The sequence below is a fragment of the Carassius auratus genome, chromosome 39 (assembly GCF_003368295.1).
Source record: "Carassius auratus strain Wakin chromosome 39, ASM336829v1, whole genome shotgun sequence".
NCBI lineage: Eukaryota > Metazoa > Chordata > Actinopteri > Cypriniformes > Cyprinidae > Carassius > Carassius auratus.
This window is the reverse complement of record NC_039281.1, coordinates 10506397-10526866: the sequence shown is the minus strand read 5'-3', so window position 1 is coordinate 10526866 and position 20470 is coordinate 10506397. Positions and strand designations below refer to the sequence as shown.

The following is a 20470-nucleotide window of genomic DNA, read 5'->3' as shown; positions in this document are numbered from 1 at the left end:
TTTTATTTATACACGTATTTATAAGGTGAAAAACCTCTTAACCCTTTCAGTGTTTATTACTGAATGAACACACACCTACACACCTCTGAACTCCATCAAACTCAGTGATAATTTCATAATAAGCTTTAGGTATGATCAGTGCTTTAAGTGGCCCAAAAGAGGTGCCGGTACTCTATTATAGCAAAAAAAAATATATATATATATATATATATATTCTGTTTTTTTTTTTTTTTTTCTGATGACTCCCCTCATCCTCTGAGGTAACAACAGCGATATTGAAGGGGTTTTATATACAGCAGTCAACAGGCGACCTTAATAATAAATCCTTTTATTAGTTTGTGGATTTGCTTGAGCTAGAAAGAACTACTGAACATAAATAAAATGTGCAAAAGAATTTTGAAAAAATACCCTTAGAAAGAGCTACTGCATTACTGCATTCAAACTTCCAATCTGACTCAAATGATTCGCGAACCAGCTCCGAACTCCCAAACAGATTCAAATGATTCGTGATCACCAAACAGGCTCAAATGATTCGCGAACCCGCTTTGAACTCCCGAACTGATTAAAAATGATTCGCGAACCCGATCCGAACTCCCGAACTGACTCAAAAGATTCGCGAACCCGCTACGAACTCTCGAATTGATTCAAATGATTCGCGATCCCGCTCCGATCTCCCGAACTGATTCAAATGATTTGCGATCCCCAAACTGACTCAAATGATACGTGATCCCGCTCCGGACTCCCAAACTGACTCAAATGATTCGTGAACCCGCTCCGAACTCTCGAATTGATTCAAATGATCCGCGAAGCTGCCCCGACTCCCGAACTGATTCAAATGATTTGCGATCCCCAAACTAACTCAAAGGATTCGCGATCCCGCTCTGAACTCCCAAACTGGATCAAATGATTCACGCTCTATACTCCGAACTAGGAAGAATTAGGAAGCGTGCATTGTGAAGGGCGCTCTGAAAAGCGGCAGCGCAGGCAAAGGATTAAAACCTCAAATAAAACAGATGTCAAAATGAACGTAAAGGTATGCTAAAAGCACGTTCTGGGCGCAAGGAGAGGTGGTGGTACGCTCAAGAGCTATATTTGGAAGTGGCGGTACTGAGTATTGGTGCGTACCGGCCCACTTAAAGCACGATTTATTTCATTACACTGAATGTTTAAATCAAGACACCAACACAAGAATCATACAGTAGGCTATGAGTAATAATGTTCAATGAACATTAATGTGCTAGTGCAATGTTTTACTGAGATCTCATCTTGTAAATGTGTTTGGATCTACTCATATGGTGTAAATAATCAGGTGTTGACAGTGATAGAAACCTTATTTAAGGAACTGTTGGTCTGACTGACTCTGTGTGAGTTGCATCCACAGTCAATAATTTTGCTTTGGTGTTTTGAGATGAATAATTCTGTAGCATTGTAATCATCCCCTGACAGTGTCAGATCAGATATTATATCAGCACTGATATTTGCTGCTTTCAGTGAAAATCATATTTATTTTATCCTAAACCGGTTACATTTAGATATAAAAAGAAATTACTCTCTGACAAGAAATCCTTTTAGTATAACGTGTGTAATGTGAATATATAGAATAGAGCACGAGAGGATAAAATGAGATTTTGTTTTTCTGTTTAGTGTCTTTTGCACTTCTATTCACGCACTATATGGCCTGTTAGGTTGGTCACCATTTAAAATCAGTGATGTGTCCAGTTAAAGGTCATAGTCATGGAGAAACTTCCCTCACTCATCAAGAACCAGTGGGAATTCACAAGCTGAAGACACCCCGAATATGCAAGGTTTTGCAATGACGTAAAGGGATTTATATTACTCAACTTATTTCATTTTATTTGCACTCTGCGAATTGAACATTTACACAACTGCAGGGGTCAAAGGAGCTATTTAACTGTTCTATGTAGAACTGAAGGGGAATTCTTATTCTCATTCCTATTTTATATTTATCTGTAATTGCTATTTACATTTTTTACTTGTTTGTTTTATTAGTACTAGAGGTAAGAATAATGTAACATTATATTTATTCTATTTAAATAAATCATTTTATTTGGAGCTCAGTTTTCCATTCTGGATAGGTTTTGTACTAACAAGAACAAAGTTTACTGACATCTGGTGGCACTGTGATCTCTGTCAACACAGACCTCAAATCAAGTTCAAAACATGTTTAGTCAGGTCACTGACCCAAATGAACTCTAATATGTGTATTTGTGATAGAACAGAATGGACAGCACCAGTAAAAATAAATAAATAAAATAAAATATAATGTTCTTTCTCTAATTCTGGCATAAATGATATCAATGGGTCAAGACGGTCCACATGAGTTGGTCATGAAGTCTTCGCCTTTCATCTGCTCTGAAACCAGAGACCTTGACCTTAACGACTTGTAATTCTAGCAGACCTAAAAAAACCTGACTAACAGGAATGCTCTGCCTTCTGAAAGGAATTATAACCAGAAGTATCATGCACATTTTTTCTTTCATCATGTTTTTCACTATATTGTTTAGCGAAATAATGGTTGCCCTCATTCTATTTTATAAAAAAAAAAAATGTTTTACCAGAACTCAAAGGAAATGCATGTGCTAGGCTATTTTTATTTGTTTGTTCTTCATCTCTCTCTTATAACAGAAAGCTTAAGAGAACCCATCTGAAGGCTGCCGTCTCTCTGGCTCTTCCAGGCATGCATTACTCATTCTGTATCAGTAACAAAGACTTAGTTTTGTCCAGGCAATGTTGGCTTTTAATTTATTCTGCTTACGTTTGACAGAATTTGCAGCCAAGCCTCTTTCTAAGACCCAAACATATGCTCATTTGTAGTCAAGTCTACAGCAGATGCACAGGAGCTCTCTTGTAGCGCATGAAAATACGTACATGTACATTGGAGCTGCCAGGTCTGTTATTTGCACAGACAGCTGGAGCGTTGTGTACCTCTCATGCTATCCGCTATACGGTGGTAAGACGGCTGTGTCTGATGGTTAAATATTGATCAGTTATCACAACAGTATTTGTGCTTATGAGACACTAATAAGAGACCTACGTTTCCATTGTTAAAATCCTTAAAAAAAAAACTTTTATTCAGCAAACTTACATTTTAAAGTGCTCAGGACATGGATTGCTGCAATAAGTAGATTGCCTCATGGCCTCACCCATCTCAGGTCAGAGGATGAAGGATAAATGGCCAATAGAGTATGACTTTATTGCTAAGAGTGAGTTAATGATAAGTCAAAATGGGCCAAATAGTCAAACAAAACATTAAACCAGATTTTCTGCCATTTTGACTGCACCATTAGTGTGCAACACGGATGAGGCAAAAAATCTTATTTGCATATTGCCGTTAAGTTAGTTGAGCATTGTGCAAGTAATTATTATTCTACCCAAAGACGAAGGCAAACTCTTTATAATGTTAGGTTCTGACATTTGTGATTTTGCATATTTAAATTGAAAAAGTACATGCCATTGTTACCTAAATCTTTATTTTTATTATTATAATTATTATTATTTGCAAGGTTCCTGTGATCTGTGTATCTTGCAGTGCAGAAGTAATTATTTTACACCCAAAAGCTCAGGCACCCTCTTGATTAGGGCCCGAGCACCGAGGTGCGAGGACCCTCTTGTATCTGCTTTGTTTTTTATTATTAGGGCTCAAGCCCGAAGGGGCGAAGAGCCCTATTGTTCTTCTAAGGATTATTCTTATTATTTTTTTTATTTTTTATTTAACCTTCCGGGGGTTTTTAGGGGCCTTAACATGCTCAAAAACTCTTGAAAATTAGCACACACATTGGAATCTGCGGCCATCAGGACGCCGCAGAGGCTGGGACCCGGGCGTGGCACAGGGACTCTACAGCGCCCCCTGGAACACCTTCAGAAATCTTGAACCATAGCTCACACAGACTTGCATGTATTTATATGAAACTCGGTACACTTATAGATCTCATTGAGCCGAACAACTTTCACACTTTATGTCATAGGCTCCGCCCAACAGGAAGTCAGCTATTCAGGGCTGTTTAAAAAAAGCATGCTCTGGAATTTGAAATACTCCTCTGAGGTTTTCAACCCGTTCGCCACGAAACTCGGTGAACATGATCTCAAGACATTGGGGACGAAAAATTGCGAGGGGATTTTTTATATCTTGAACGGTTTGCCCGTAGCGAGGCGTGGAAATTATGGCGAGAAATGAGAAACAGGAAATGTCTAATAACATCCACATACATTTCCTGAATTTTATCAAACTTCATTGGTTTGTTCGTTGTATGATACCGATCGTATATATGTGACTATTAAGAGTCAACGTTATAGCGCCACCAACTGGCAGCAGGAAGTGAGTCATTTTCAAAATGTTTTGAATTCAGCATCTTATTTTTACTCGATTTACTTAAAACTTCATCAGAATAATGACAAAACACGGCCGATGTAAATCTGTTGTGGGGATATTGATATCTGATATGGCGTTGCCATGGCAACGTGTCAAACTTGAATGTTCTGTTATGATGAGTTTGAGGCAGACACCAACCTCAGATTTACATGAAACTAAAAACACATATCAGTATTAGTGATAGCTAGACAATGGGAAAAGCTTTTAAAAGGGCGTGAAGGAGGCATGCTATAGCGCCACCTTTTGTCAAAAGTGGGGGGTTTAGTTTTAGCTACAGACACCAAACTTGGTACATAAATTGTTCTTATCAAGACGGACAACTTTCTAATTCACAGTCATCAGCTACGACCAACAGGAAGTCGGCTATTTTGATTTGAATATTTAAATTGAGCTCTGATTTAATGCATTCTCCTCAGAGGAAATGTTCACTATACTCCCCAAACTTTGTCTACATGTTGAAAAAACATTGAGGAACTTAAAATGCGAACGGATTTTGGTTAGCTTGAACCGTTTTGTCGTGGTGATTTTTTGAAATGACAGTAAAAAGGGAATAATTAATTGTCTTGTATTTTTAAATTGCAGCTTCCAAACACTTTAAAAAAAAAATCATACAGAGATCAAATCATTCTGAGGACATATGCATAGTTTCATGACCTTACAACACTGTATGATTTAAAGAAAATAAAAAAAACTGTCAGACATCTCAACTCACTCTGTCCCTCTGTTTGAGCAATGTATGTGTGCTGACTGAGTGCATGTGTGTGTGTGAGTGTGTGTGTGTGAGTGGGGGATGGGCATGAGCTGAGTGGCAGACACAATGAGAGAGAGAGAGAGAGACTTAATCATCTCTTTAATCACCAGAAAAAAAATGTATTTTAAATTTTTATTTTTTGTTGCTGTTGCTAACATTGCTGTTTTCATTACAGCTTAAGAAATCTCTTAGGCCTTATCCTTTTCTGACAGTTTCAGGAATTAAAAACAAAATTCTAAAAATACTTATTTGTGCTGCAAATAATAATTTCAACTCATTTGATACTGACCTATTCCATCCTGTGACATGACATGTATCTACATTTTTAAAATCTCATGGATGTAACAGTAAAACTGTTCAGTTCACAGATCAAGACTAAGCTTCTTTCACAAATGCTTATAAGTCATTAAAGGATTTAATAACACTGTTAAATAATGTCTAATTTGTTATCATTAGTAAATGCATTGGTAACACTTTATAATAACTGCACTCATTAGTAAATAGTCAGTTTATGCTTTATAAAGCCTTGTCCCAATATTAATAGTCAGTAGTAAGCAGTTTATAAATACAGCTATAAATAGCTTGTTCTTGGTTTATAAGCACATTTATTAAAAAGGAGAGTAATCTTTTCAGTTATCTTCCTATGAAAAATAAAAAAAATAAAAATAAACAAACAACAACACAGATTGATACAGAACTCAGAAATTTTATTGTGGATTTATGATAAAATCAGCATGTAAAAATGAATTCATACTCCTCCGAGAAGACATAAGTAGTTCACACCAAACTTTTTCAACATGATGCTAATATACTGAAGATGTTAAATTGCGAATGGGTTTAGGATACCTTAAATGGTGTGCCCATAGTGATTTATTAAAGTAACATAAAAAAATACAATAGTTATTTTACGATATCTTTAAACATTTTAATTCCAACTCTTCACAATTTTTTATATAAGTAGAAGTCCTCATTTGAAGGAAGCACAGTAAGTTTCATAGCTTTATCATTTTCAAGAGCCAGCATAAAATTAAAACTATCATAACTTATAAATCAAGCTTGCAATTCTTAGTACCAATAATGGCCACCAGATGGAGCTATAGGATTACTTTTAAATAATTATTGTAGAAACGAGTATTTTATTTTTTTAAAGTGCAGCTTCTAAACACTTCAAAAAAATGTACACATAGAAGACAAGTCATTCTGAGGAAATATGCATAGTTTCATGACTATACAACACTATATGGATGATAGAAAATTAAAAAACTATCAAACATCTGATGTAACTCTGTCCCTCTGTCACTGTGGGTAATGTGTGTGTGTGTGTGTGTGAGTGAATTAGGTGTGAAACTATCAGGGAGCATTTAGTCTCCAGCGCCAACATTTTACAGAACTGCCACTTTCCTGGAGTCTCCAGAATTACTCTGTGTCAGGTTCTGAGAGATCTAAGATTCAAAAAATGATTTAATTAGAATACCATGAAGTATTGTGAAATACTATATATTAAGACTTTATATATAGGCTTTATGAACAGATTAGAGTGACTCGTGAAGGACCAGCACCACCTCCTCTTGTCCGATGGTTTGAGGAATATATCTTTCAGAATCCGGGATTAAGATTTAGGAGCTCTTTTTTATTCCACCTCCTTTCCTGAAAGTCTGTCTTGCAGAATTGACTAAAAATTAATCTTCACATTAATTCCTAATTATTTTGCAATTCTTTTTGTCAGTTCTTCTTGACCTGTTTTTTTCTTCTTCTTTTCTGACCTCATGACCCAGTCAGCATTTTTTGTACAATGGCCAAGTCTTAACTTATCAATTTCTGTATTGCATTTGTGTTTGATATTTCTCACAGGCTTTACAGAGTTAAAACTCTTTTTTTAGCGCATTTCATCTGTAAAAGAAAACATGCCCAATAATTCTGCACACATGAATATAAGGAGTTTTTCTCTTCCAGCTTTCCTGGACTATTGTATAGCACTCATAAATGATTAAATAAAAAATAATGGTAGTTATTAAGATTGATATGGTTTGGAATTGGTAAAATGTGCTTGGAAAAAAATCACAATAAAACAATGTTTTAATGTTTAAGTTTGGAATATTAACTGACATGAATGAATGCTATATAAATATTGTTCATGTTAACATAATGTTTAGAAATGAAATATTATTGTAAAGTGTCACTAAAGTTATATATATTGTTCTGTGAATGTGATTTTAAAGTCTTGATGATTCGGATTAACCCTTTAACTGCCATATCCTTTAAAACCTCACTGCCAGAGGGATATTGTGAATGCATGTGCCCGCTGGGCACAGTTTACCTGATGCCACCGGGGTGGCGATGGCATTGGTGGCTTGAGCCCGCCATCGCTGCTTGCAGCTATATTTATTATTCTTCTTCTTCTTCTTCTCCCGAATGAATCGCATTTTTGAGGGCTTTAACATGCTCAAAAAGTCATGAAACTTTGCACACTCGTCAAACCTGGTGAAAATTTTCGTCTGATATAGGATTCAGAAGAGGGTGTGGCAAAATGGCTCGACAGCGCCACCTATACCAAGAAAATCAACAGCCTTCCAGCTATGTTTCACGTACATGCACGAAAATTGGCACACATATGTAACACACCAATACCTACAAAAAAGACTCTTGGAGCGAAATTCTAAACCCAACAGGAAGTCGGTTATTTTTAATATTATGAGCATATTTTGTGTAATTTTGGTCATTTCCATGTGTTGTATTTTAACGAACTCCTCCTAGAGAGTTCTTCAAATCAACACCAAATTTGGTATGCCTAATCTAAAGGCCTTTGCGATGTTAAATTGCGAAGATCCTGACTTTTCGTTGAAGGGCGTGTCCGTGGCGGCCTGGCGAATTTCGATGATTCGCCATAAAAAATGAAGTTGCTATGACTCACACATACAATGTCCAATCTGCCCCAAACTTCACATGTTTGATGAGACCCCGAACCTGAACAGATTGACATGCCCATATTCAGTTATAGTCATAGCGCCACCTATTGGCAACAGGAAGTGACATATTTTATGCTGCGACGAACTACTCCTAGAAATTTTATGACATCAATGTCTTTTTTGTGGTCAGTCTAATCTAAAGGCCTGTGCGATGTTCAGTTGTGAAGATCTTGAGTTTTCGTTAAAAGGCTTGTTCATGGCGCCGCGACGAAGTTCGATGTCTCGCCATGTGAATAAAAGATGTTATAACTCAGGCATAAGATGTCCGATCTTCCCCAAACTTCACATGTGTGATAAGAGTCCTGGCCTGAACAGATCTTCAGGCCAATATTCCACCGGGTGTGGCAGAATGGCTCTATAGCGCCACCTATACACTTTCAACGGAGTGCGCCTCGAGCTATGTTTCACGTACATGTACAAAAATTGGTACACACATGTAACACTCCAATACCTACAACAAAGTCTCTTGGTACGAAATCCGGATCCCAACAGGAAGTCGGTTATTTTGAATTTTCCCTTCAAAATTGCTGTTGTTTTTGCCATTTTCAGGGGTTGTACTTTAACGAACTCCTCCTAGAGATTTATTCAGATCAACATCAAACTTGGTCAGTGTAATCTAAAGCCCTTTGCGATAATAAATTGCGAAGGACTTGAGGTTTCGTTAAAGGGCGGGTCCATGGCGGCCTGAAAAATTTCGATGTTTCGCCATGAAAAAGGAAGTTGCTGTAACTCAGACATACAATGTCCAATCTGCCCCAAACTTCACATGTTGGATAAGACTCTTGACCTGAACAGATCTACATGCCAATATTCAGTTATAGTCATAGCGCCACCTATTGGCAACAGGAAGTTACATATTTTACACTGCGACAAACTACTCCTAGAAATTTTATGAAATCAATGTCTTTTTTGTGGTCAGTCTAATCTAAAGACTTGTGTGATGTTTAGTTGTGAATATCTTGAGTTTTTGTTAAAAGGTGTGTCCATGGCGCCGTGATGAAGTTCAATGTCTCGCCATGGGAATAAAAGATGTTATAACTCAGGCATAAAATGTCCGATCTTGCCCAAACTTCACTTGTGTGATAAGGGTCCTGGCCTGAACAGATCTGAAGGCCAATATTCCATCGAGTGTGGCAAAATGGCTCAATAGCGCCACCTATACACTTTCAACGGAGTGCGTATACACTTTAAACGGAGTGCGCCTTGAGCTATGTTTCACGTACATGTACAAGAATCGGTACACACATGTAACACACCAATATCTACGAAAAAGTCTCTTGGTACGAAGTCCGAATCCCAACAGGAAGTCAGTTATTTGGAATTTTCTCTGCAAAATTAGTGTTGTTTTGGCCATTTTCAGGGGTTGTACTTTAACGAACTCCTCCTAGATATTTATTCAGATCAACACCAAACTTGGTCAGTGTAATCTAAAGCCTTTTGCGATCTTAAATTGCGAAGATCTTGAGGTTTCGTTAAAGGGCGTGTCCATGGCGGCCTGACAAATTTCATTGTTTCGCCATGAAATAGGATGTTGTTGTAACGCAGGCATAAAGTGTCCAATCCTCCCCAAACCTCACATGTTCGATAAAAGTCCTGCCCTGAACACATCTGAAGGCCAATATTCCATTATAATGATAGCGCCACCTGCTGGCAACAGGAAGATTGGCACATATATGGAATAAACATTGATATATTCTACTTATATTTATGAGTTTAAACGCATATTTCTCACCGTTCACCTATTAACTAAAGCCACTCGCTGCCGGTGAGCCCGGGTGCGAGGGCCCGTTCATCGCTGCTTGCAGCTTTAATTTTGTTTGTTGTGTAGTGTATTATAGGGTAAGATTTGAACAATTGTCATTTGTCATATTAACGTTGTAAAAAGTGGTAACCTGCCAATGTTACCTTAAAGCTCTCTCTCTCTCTCTCTCTCTCTCTCTCTCTCTCTCTCTCTCTCTCGCTCTCTCTCTCTCTCTCTCTCTTTACATGTGTTTGCTCTTAACTGATTTTCTCTTTAAATCCCACAGTACTTGTTTATCCTACAGTTCTCTGCATGTTCAAAATGTCCTTTTTTTCTTGGTTATGTATGAACATTAAGGAAACATTCAATTTTACCATTTTACAAACATTACGTGAATGCTACTTTTAAATGTTCTCTGAATGTTCTGAAACAAGTAGTAACATTTCACAACATTAGACGAATGTCTGACTTAGACGTTTCAGAAAAACATTCAATCAGAAACTTTATTAAAGACCAGATAATGTTGATCCTATCACTCCTGTCTCCTTTAGAAATCAGTTTCTTGATTGTTTTTAAAGCACATAATGTACACATTGTGTATACTCTAGGTATGTATAGGTTGATTAAGCGGTGTATTATGAATATTATTTATAGGTTAATTCAGTAGTATAAAATTATATTTGTTACTTGAATAAAACAAGTTTATTTCGATGTTTTTAGATGATTTTTTTAAGTGTAAAAAGAGTTTGCAGGACAGTAGGCCCATATGTCATTGGGTTCAATTGCTGCCTGAGTCTCATAAAATCTGGCAACATGTTTTTGAGGGTGTGTGTAGTATCATTAGTAAATTTCACAATGATGGAAACATGTTTCCAATTTGATTGTTTCAGGTTAGTCAATACCATTTGAATGTGCAGATTAATATATTATCTAAATAATATCAGTCTGCAATAATCACAGTCACAATAATTTCTGTCATTTTTATTGACTACTTAATTCCATGACCTTATAGGGTTAGTAATTAATATTCGTCCATCTTCTACTCACCCTCGAAGCATAGGTGTATGTGACTTTTCTTTTTCAGATTAATCCAATCAAAGTTATATAAAACTCTGTCCTTCCTCTTCCAAACCTTTCAATGGAGGTAAGCGGGTGTTTGTTGTCAACAGTTCAGAAGACGTGAAATAAAGTGCGCACATCTGTAATAAAACGTCCCTCACATAGCTCCGGGAAGTGAACAAAGGCAGCCTGTAGTGAATCCATGCCGTTTTGTAAGATAAATATCCAGATTTCAAATGTAATAAACACTTACAGGGGGCCTTTATTCACCCCCCAGAGCAGACATTTTATTACAGATGCACACACTATATTTCACGTCTTCTGAACTGTTGACAGCAAACACCCGCTACCCATTGAAAGGCTTGGATATATATAACTATAATATATATTGGATTATTCTGAAAGAAGAAACTCATATACACCTAGGATGCTTCGAGAGTGAGTACATGGACGAAGTTTCATTCTCGGGTGAACTAACCCTTTAAGAGTTTCATTCAAAATCTGAAATGAAATTGAAAGTGAGTGGAAAACGATTATTGAACTCACTGCAAGTTGTACATTTGAAACCATTTTGATTTAAGTCAGTTTTTAGGAGTGGGGTTTTTTATTCATGTATTTATCAGTGTGGCAGTCCTGATAACTCTTATGCTTATAGTTATGTCCATATATAAAACGTTTGCAAAACATCAGTTACCAGCTAGTAGGCTAGCTTTCCACTGAAGCATATTTACACAGCGTTTGTTTACATCCCAGCCTACACGTTTCATAGCATATGGATAATGGACAGTCAACATCATCATTTAGCAATAATCTAAACATTATTTACGAGAGAATCTTTGTCGTTTGTGAATAAAACATTGATAGCCTATATGGTTCAATCCGATGTGAGTCATGGACACATTCCAGGCATTCCTCAACATAAAGAGAAACCCAGCAGCCACGTTAAGAGTCACGTGATCAAGAATCCTACACTTTACCCGTTACATTACACACCAGTGAGAAATATGGACGCAGCATATCCTTTTAATCAGCTAATTATGTTTGTTGGTGGACAAATCTGTTTTCGTGTATCTGCAACGCCCCCATATACTCCCCCTTCAGCGATTTAAATATGAGGCTGAAGTCACCACTTCTGCTTTTATTGATCTGACGAACTGTTAAATGAAGCTGACGGATGTTTAGCGTCAACACTCAAACCGCATCAATGACCAAATTCTCCGGCGTAAATTCACCCTGATGCACAATGGCAGTCTTTCATTTGGATGATTTCTTGGCAGGATGGATTGGAGGTGAGTTTTATTTGTTTTGCATGTCCTGTAAAAAGTTTCCTAAGTGTTCAACAACTCACCAAAACGTGCATTTTCGCAGAGCAATATTGCGTTATATTTGGTTTATCTTGTTTCTCGAACTAGTTATCGTCGCGTCTAAACCCCAGTGTGGTTAGTTTCAGTGAATACTTCTTTAAACTATTTATGCTGCTATGTAATATACATCTGTGTCTATTTTTAACTAATTTTGTGTCACGTGTTCGTCAAAACCATGTCTGTAAAACGTTACAATTCTGAGAACTGGTTTCTTCGGCCATAAACTTGGTTTGGTGGAAACCTTGTGTAGCTACTCCATTGAAAGGAAACATTTATTTTGTAAAGCCCTAATGTGCATGTGCACCCACCATGAAATGTTCATAACAATGTAACTTATTCATAAAATGGACACTCTGTTTTGCAAGAAGAGCCTCCTAACCCTGCAGAATATGCAGAATATATCACTATTGCCTTTGTTGCAACATATTTATTTAACTTATACAACTGTTTTTGTTACAGGAGCGTCCAGTGTGATTGTAGGACATCCGCTTGACACAGTCAAGGTTTCCAGACAAATCCTTGTTTTGTGATTCATTTTGTACAAATCTTATATTATGTATTTATTATATATTAAAACATTATACAATTATGTAGTTCATATTATATACTTATTTGCATTCTAAAGGTAGTCAGTATTAGTTTCTAAGTTACTTATTTTTTTCCTAACGTTATGAAATGTATTGATTAGGAGGAATGAGGTGTCAGTCCAGGCTATGATACAAAAAAAGAAAAAAAAAATCCTTTGTACTCTTTTACAGACTCGTTTACAAGCTGGCAAAGGATACAGGAACACTCTCCACTGTATCATATCAATCTACAAAAAGGAAAATGTAAGTTTCATAATTGAGTTAAAAAATGATTGGCAAATATTTTTCACAATTATTGTATAATAACTTCTCCAAAAGTCCACAGAGCCTTGTATTTGTTGAGCCGTTCTTGTTGTGCTGTACATTTAGAGATCTCCATTTATTTTCAGATATTTAAACTTTATGAAATGTATATGACAACTTATTTACACAATGAAAACATGGCTATTAGGATGAGGATGGATCCAGCTAGACGAATATAAAAATCTAAACTTTGCTTATATGAGGATTATTCATTTTGATTAGTCTTTTGAGTTTTTTCATCGTTTGAAATTTTGTTATTATCATATAAATTTCTGCCAAAGATGATGTCACTTCCTGGAGGCTGATGTCATTAAGGACCTGTCTTTTGAAAAAGAATATTCCACAATACACCAAAAGGATAGAAAACAATATTAAAGACACAAAAGCAATGGTAACACTTTAGTTTAGGATCCAAATCTTACTATTAAATAGTTACTTATTAGCATTGGCATATTGGCTGTTAATTAGTAAAGCACATATTAATGCCTTGTTCTGCATGACTATATTTTAGATCCCTTACCCCATACCTAAACTTAACAACTACCTTCCTATCTATTAGAAAGCAGCAAATAAGTTTAGTGAGGTAAAAGTCATAGTTAATAGTGAGAATTTAACCTTAAAATAAAGTGTGACCAAAGCAATTAGTACAACCAGAAAACATTTTAGCTGGAAGAAATAAATGGTAAGTAAACATCTGGAATATTTTCTCATAAACTGCCATTTTTTTTAAATGTAAAATAATAGTTCAGAACTCAGAAATAATTATAATGTCAATTCCATTTTTAGGAATTATATGTAATATAATTATATAATATATCAAGATATATACAATTGACAAAAGCCTCCAATTAAATTTAAAGGGCATGGGACAAAATTTAGCAATACTTTGAAAAAGTGATCCCTCTCACTCCCAGACTCAATGAGCAGGTTATATCTTCATCACAGGGCTGCATATCAAGAATGACCCCATTTTTTAGATGTAAACAGATATTATCTTTCCTGGAAGCAAAAGAACATAATCCATTTCTCTTTTGTGTTGTGTCAGGTTACAGGCTTTTTCAAAGGTCTGTCTTTTCCATTGGCCAGCATCACTCTCTATAACTCTTTGGTGTTTGGCTTCTTCAGCAACACGCAGCGCCTCATTAGCAGATATCGATACGGTGACGGCAGACATCCATGCAGCATGCTTGACTTGACTGTAGCGAGCATGTTGACTGGTCTGGTTTCAGTGGGGGTGGGTGCCCCTGTTGACCTCGTCAAAATTAGACTACAGATGCAAACCCAACCTGTTCTTGCAGGTAAGCTAGTCTTAAGCTACAGGCTATAAAACATTTTAGCACCTTGCACCTATTCATGGAGTCAGAGTCCTTCTCAAAGACAAACATTTCCAGGGAAATAATGACTTTTGCACACAGTATTCCTCATGAACTGTTTTGTGTGTTTCCAGAGAACTTTAACCTTGCTGGGAATGGGAGTGTCCCTCTGCGGTCAATGGGAATTCAGTCCCAGTCATTGTACAGAGGGCCACTGCACTGCATTAGTACCATCCTGCAGAACGAGGGAATTCAGGGGCTCTACAGAGGCGCGGGAGCCATGATATTACGGGATGTACCTGGTTACACCCTGTACTTCATACCATATACGTTATTCTGTAACTGGATGAATCCTGATGCCAATGCCTCACCCCATCCCTGCTGTATTTGTCTAGCAGGAGGTTTAGCAGGTAAATGAGATTTGGGCTGTATTACGAAATTACACAGACAGCTGACTTCTAATGGAATCTAATAAGTGACTGATTAAATACACTTGCAAATGAGAATAAGCACAGATAATAACGGTAAGACCACATCATCATGCATTGTTAATATTTATCTGAGTGATGATGCATTTTTACACATTTATTTGAGCAATGATGACTAGACAGTCAGACGGAAGATTTTTAGCAAGCACTAATTTCCTTAAACGAACAATAGTATATAGGGGAAATGAAAACATGGAATTCCTCACCATTGCCTTTAATTAAAATAACAACGAAATTACATTTTAAAAGGCAGATAAAAGATCTTATTTATAGGAGGTTATGCATTGAAATGAGTTAAATGAGCAATGAGGAGTGTTTGGTATATTTTGAAATGTGTAAAGTGTTGTTTTTGAAAAGGGCTCTGATTTATTAGTAGTATTTCATGTTTTTGTGTATGTGATAATGTATGGATTTGAAGTGTTTTTCATGTTTTTGAGTACAGTATGTAATAATGTATGGATCTGAAGTGTTGTGTGGACCTCAGGACTAGCAGTGCTCTTGGGCATAGCTAATGGGGATCCAAATAAAAACCAAGATAAATGCACAGGCTTGTGTTTATTAGAGTGTTATGTTAGCCTGTTGCTAAGCTAACAAAAATAGTACAATTTTAAATTGATTGCATTCTGTATTAAATTGATTATATGTTTAATCAGCATTTCTCACCTTCAAGGAATAGTTCAGCCAAACATGAACATTTGCTGAAAATGCACTCATTCTCAGGGAATCCAAGATGAGTTTGTTTCTTCATCAAAACAAATTTGGAGAAATGTAGCATTGACCAGTGTCTCCTCTGCAGTGAATGGGAGCCGTCCAAACAGCTGATAAAAAATCACTATAATCCACAATTAATCCACACCACTCCAGTCCATCAATTAATCCAAACCTGCTCTGATGAAGAGACAAACTCATCTTCATTTTTGATGCCTTGAGGGTAAGTGTTCTAGCGCATTTTCATTTTTGCGTGAACTATTGCTATTTCTTTTTCTATGCTTGTCTTAATGCATTATAGGATTGCCTTCCCAATAAGATGCATGTAGACATGTAGTCATACAATGTGGTCATATCTCATTTCAGAATGCAGTCTAATGCATTAAAACTTTCAACTGCAGCATGCATACATAGTTTGTTCACTGGGTGAACAGAAGCTGTTTTTTCCTTCCTGAATGTGATGCTCACCTAAAGAAACACCAGATGCACTTGTAGTGTTTTTCAGTCTGTTTGTGCACGTGATGAATTGTTTTTTAAAGCTATTTCAGACTCTGTATGACACCAAACTGCTTCTTAGCAGTCGTGCACCGATTAACAAGAGTGCATTTGGTTTAGGATTGTGGGAAGATGGATCGTCTAGAAATTTCTCAATGTACTTTCTGTAAAAAGTTTCCCTCCTATTGATGTCTGACGGGAGAGGCCTGGATTAGTCTAAATAAGGCTCTACTGGGATTTTAAGGACACAGAATACTTCACGTGAGATTTCACTTGTGGTTATGCTGTTGTTTCACAGGATCCATCTCATGGGTCACCGCCACACCAACAGACGTGGTGAAAAGCCGGTTGCAGGCAGATGCCGTGCAGCACAGGAAGTACAAGGGCATTCTGCACTGCATCGTGCAAAGTTACAAGACAGAGGGAATACATGTAAGTTCCTGATGGATGTAGTTTAAAAACCGGCAGGGTGTAAAAGAAAGTTGCTGTGCACCAGCTACTAAACAAGTTGAAGTAACAAGTTGAAACAATTTCATGGTCAAACATGTTTCGGTGTTATAAAATAGGTCACAGACACAGTGAAAGAAAGCTTTTAAAGGCCTGGCGTACATTAAAAACAACATTAATATACTGATTCAGAGTTTGTGAAATATGAGTGTAATTCTGATGCTTTTGTTGTTTTTTCTTTGCTTTACTTTCTATGTTCAATGCAGGTTTTCTTTCGTGGAGCTACTGTCAATGCTATCAGAGGATTTCCCATGTGTGCAACCATGTTTCTCGGTTACGAGCTCTCCCTCCAGTTTTTACGCAGTTTCTAACACAGACTTCCAGAAATGATTTTAGGGGATTCGGGATTTTAATGGCATGTCTGAGACTTACATGTGACATGAATGTGAATTCATTGTTGATACGATGAAAAGTATCAGGGAAGCTTTTAGATTTTTCTTATATTAAGAAAATAGTGAAAAATAGGTTCTATTTTGAAAATATTTTGTTTTACTCAGATATTTTAATATATGATTATGCATCATCTGCATGTGAATGATACACTCATTTCTATTTTGCTCAAATATACCTGTCCTATTATTATACATGTATATCTGTTCTTTCAAATTAGATTAGATTCTGTGCTTTGACAAGATTATCTGCTATTGCAATATTATTCAAATGTGTGAATAAATCAAATGATACAGTGAGGTAAAGTGTGTGCTTATTTGTATGAATCAATTTCAATCTAATACTGATGTATTTTTCTTGATGAACTTTAATGAGTATTTTTGTAGAACTATCTCTCAAGATGCAAGTTTTGAAAACACTGCCATATGAAAATAGATCAATTTTATGCACCCTCCGACATCCTATTATCATCTGCTTATTATGGAAATGGGAATATCAGGTCAAGAAGAGAAAATGTAGGGTAAATAATGGGGCAAATAATGTGAACACCTGAGAAATATTTCATTATAAATGTGTTTTACCATTTGCCCTGAACACATAGTCTCCATTTGAACGTTCAGTGCTCAAAACTGTTCAGGTTTTATGACACCAAATAATTCACATTTTAGCATTGCTTGAATGTGAATAGGTTTGCTGTCACTTTTCTGCAGTAGTTCGGTGTTGTTTGGACACGATTCTTAGAGTTCGATGGTCCCTGTCCACTTTCAGTTGATTCATTTTTCCATGCTAAGGACTTTATAAGGACTGCTGTTCTTAAAACACCAAACATTTAGTCTGCTAAGGTTACAGACACTCCTGCCAAACAGACTCCATGTCCTTTTTTGGAAGTCTGAAAAGTCATTCGTTTCACTGGGCTCTTGTACAAAACACTGTTCAACTCATCATACTGACTTTAGCTGGAAAAATGACTCTTTGTTATTGTCTTCTGACATTACTGACATGCTGTTATCTGGTTTAACACTGTAAAGCTGTTTTGGCACAATCAGTATTGTATAAAGTGCTAAACAAATAAAAGTGGCTTGACTCATACTCCACTGATATACAACCTAGAAAATATATACATTGTAAAGATAAATCAAATATAACACAATGGCGTTCGCATTATTTTGTCTAACCCCTGTGTATAAAATGAAATATTTTGATGTTGCTTCTGGTACACTAGGTGGCGCTGTTTCATTGTGTCAGGAAAATCATAGCGATATTATGGAAATGTAAAGAAAAATGTTTCCACTAGGTGGTGACACTGTATCTAAAACAAACCCGTGAGACCAAACCTTTCACCAGTATTGCTGGAAAAATTACTACATTGGTACAGAAACTAATTATTTTCTCTGAAAATGTTTGATACTGCAGGGGAAATGCTCTCAGTCATATAGCTATAAAATATAAACTGATCACCTTGATTTTTAAAGTATATTATCAACATAAAATGCATTCAACACTAAATTACAGCAGGGTTTCCAAACTGGGCTTAATGCAAGAACTGCAGTGGGGTTTTGAGTTAACTGTCACCCCCATTTTTTAACATGAACGTGAAAGTGCATTATCCAAACTTAAATGTTTATGATTCAGTGCTTTGGAATACAGTTCTATGACTGGTCTCTTTTTAAAGTAGACAATTGCAGTCTATTTACTGCAGTCTCAATAAAAAAAATTAAAAAAATATTTATTTTACAAGTTAGGAAAGTTTACGTTTACTTTAGAGAAAATGTACTGTACTAAAAATATTTTAATTGACATAAAATATATAAAAGTATTTTTTTAAATCCATAATTAAATCTTTTATATCCAATTGCTATAAACTGAAAGTTAAATGTCTAAATAAGTTATGTTTCAAATTTGAAGTTGATATAAAAAAAATAATAATAATTGGCATTATACCAAAGACAGCCACCAGGTGACACCCAAAATGCAATTTTGATGCAATTTTCTGTCACAGAAGTATACTTTTCTCTGTTAGTATTACTTCTATTTAAAAAAAAAAAGTTTTGACTGTATAATAATAATAATATGACATTTGACACCACCCACTAAGGGGGAGGAGACTTCTAAAATATTTCCTTGGTATTACAATGTAATTTTGAGATTTTCAAATGATATATAATTTATGATGATTACTAAAAGAAAAACACAACAAAAAAGAGCACTAAGTGTCCCACCAGCAGGATGTTTACAGTTAAGGGTATATAAAGTTAATAATTAAATAAATCATAAAAATGTAAAACCAAAATAATCATCACTTATTACTTAAACACTAAAAATATATGTATTTGCTTACCTGCATGTCAAATTGACTATTAAATGCCATGTGTTGTTAAATTATTGAAATATTTAACTTGTGGTTATAATGGTTTTGGCTGACAAAATAGTTTTGGAATCCCTGCATTCAAAACATCAGTGATATTACACACCCAAAGTCTCCCAGGTTTGAGATATTCTTGTTCAAACTTCAACAGTTACTGAAGGTCACCGGATATGATAAAGATATAGTGTTTCACATCAATACATCACCGGAGTTTAGTATTTACTTGCATTTATTTGTTTCATACATGTTCTAATTTCTTGAGAGGTGCCTTTTTTTTCAGAAACATGCTTTTGCAAATGTATTTACATTTCTGAATACAGTAAAAGCTAAATGTTGTGACACATTGTATGATTATGAGAAGGGATAATTAAAAGAGAAAAAAAGAATAATTAGGGAGATGATGAATAATTCACTGTCCCCGTGTGAATAATATGTAATCATTGTAATCTGATTTTAACAAGTACTTAATTTGTAAAATCTGATTATGTAATCCAGATCACATGTAACTGGAAACCACGCAGCACTGTGTAAGATCATGTATCAATCATATTTAAACAGCTTGCTTTAAACATGACCTGACCTTTGGAGCACAGTGCCAGATTTCTCACAGATGCAGCAAAAGGTCTCCTGCTTTTATGTACAGCCAGTGGAGTGACAGATGAGACTGAAGTGAAAACAGCTGAGGACACGGGCAGCATCTAAAGCAGCAGTCTGATTGTGTCTACCTCACGGCAGCTGAACAGCCTCCATTCAAAACTAACGCTAGAAGCCCCAAGCCAAACAGCCAAGTCAATCAAACTGTGAAGATACTGCCAAAAAACCTTTTAGTGGTGCTTCAGAAATTATATGCTATTATATATACTGTTTGTATATTATGTCTCTATCCATCAATCCATGTTCAGCATCATTTGGCTTTAGCTGCGTGCACGCTTAAAGAGAAAGTAAAGTTTAATATATCAAAGGGAATACTTTGAAAACTAGTAATACTCTATTATACTATTCTGAAAAATAAAAATACTGTACGCAGTTAAAAAAAAAACAGT

The 20470-nt window shown here is 36.0% G+C and overlaps 1 protein-coding gene across 3 annotated transcripts; it reads left to right on the top strand.

Annotated features, from left to right (window-relative positions):
* The first annotated feature begins 12037 nt into the window (after positions 1-12037).
* Positions 12038-17346, top strand: LOC113057869 (solute carrier family 25 member 48-like). 3 transcript variants are annotated; one of them, XM_026225423.1, is made up of 7 exons: positions 12038-12196; positions 12731-12774; positions 13030-13101; positions 14207-14459; positions 14609-14884; positions 16464-16597; positions 16879-17346. In XM_026225423.1, the coding sequence occupies exons 1-7, from the start codon at positions 12151-12153 to the stop codon at positions 16981-16983; spliced, it is 930 nt and encodes a 309-aa protein (XP_026081208.1). In that variant the 5' UTR covers positions 12038-12150; the 3' UTR covers positions 16984-17346. The 3 variants fall into 3 exon arrangements, with proteins under 3 accessions (XP_026081208.1, XP_026081209.1, XP_026081210.1); XM_026225424.1 differs by lacking the exon at positions 12731-12774 and having other exon boundaries at positions 12039-12196; positions 16879-17345; XM_026225425.1 differs by lacking the exon at positions 12731-12774 and having other exon boundaries at positions 12071-12196; positions 14287-14459.
* The last annotated feature ends 3124 nt before the right edge of the window (positions 17347-20470 follow it).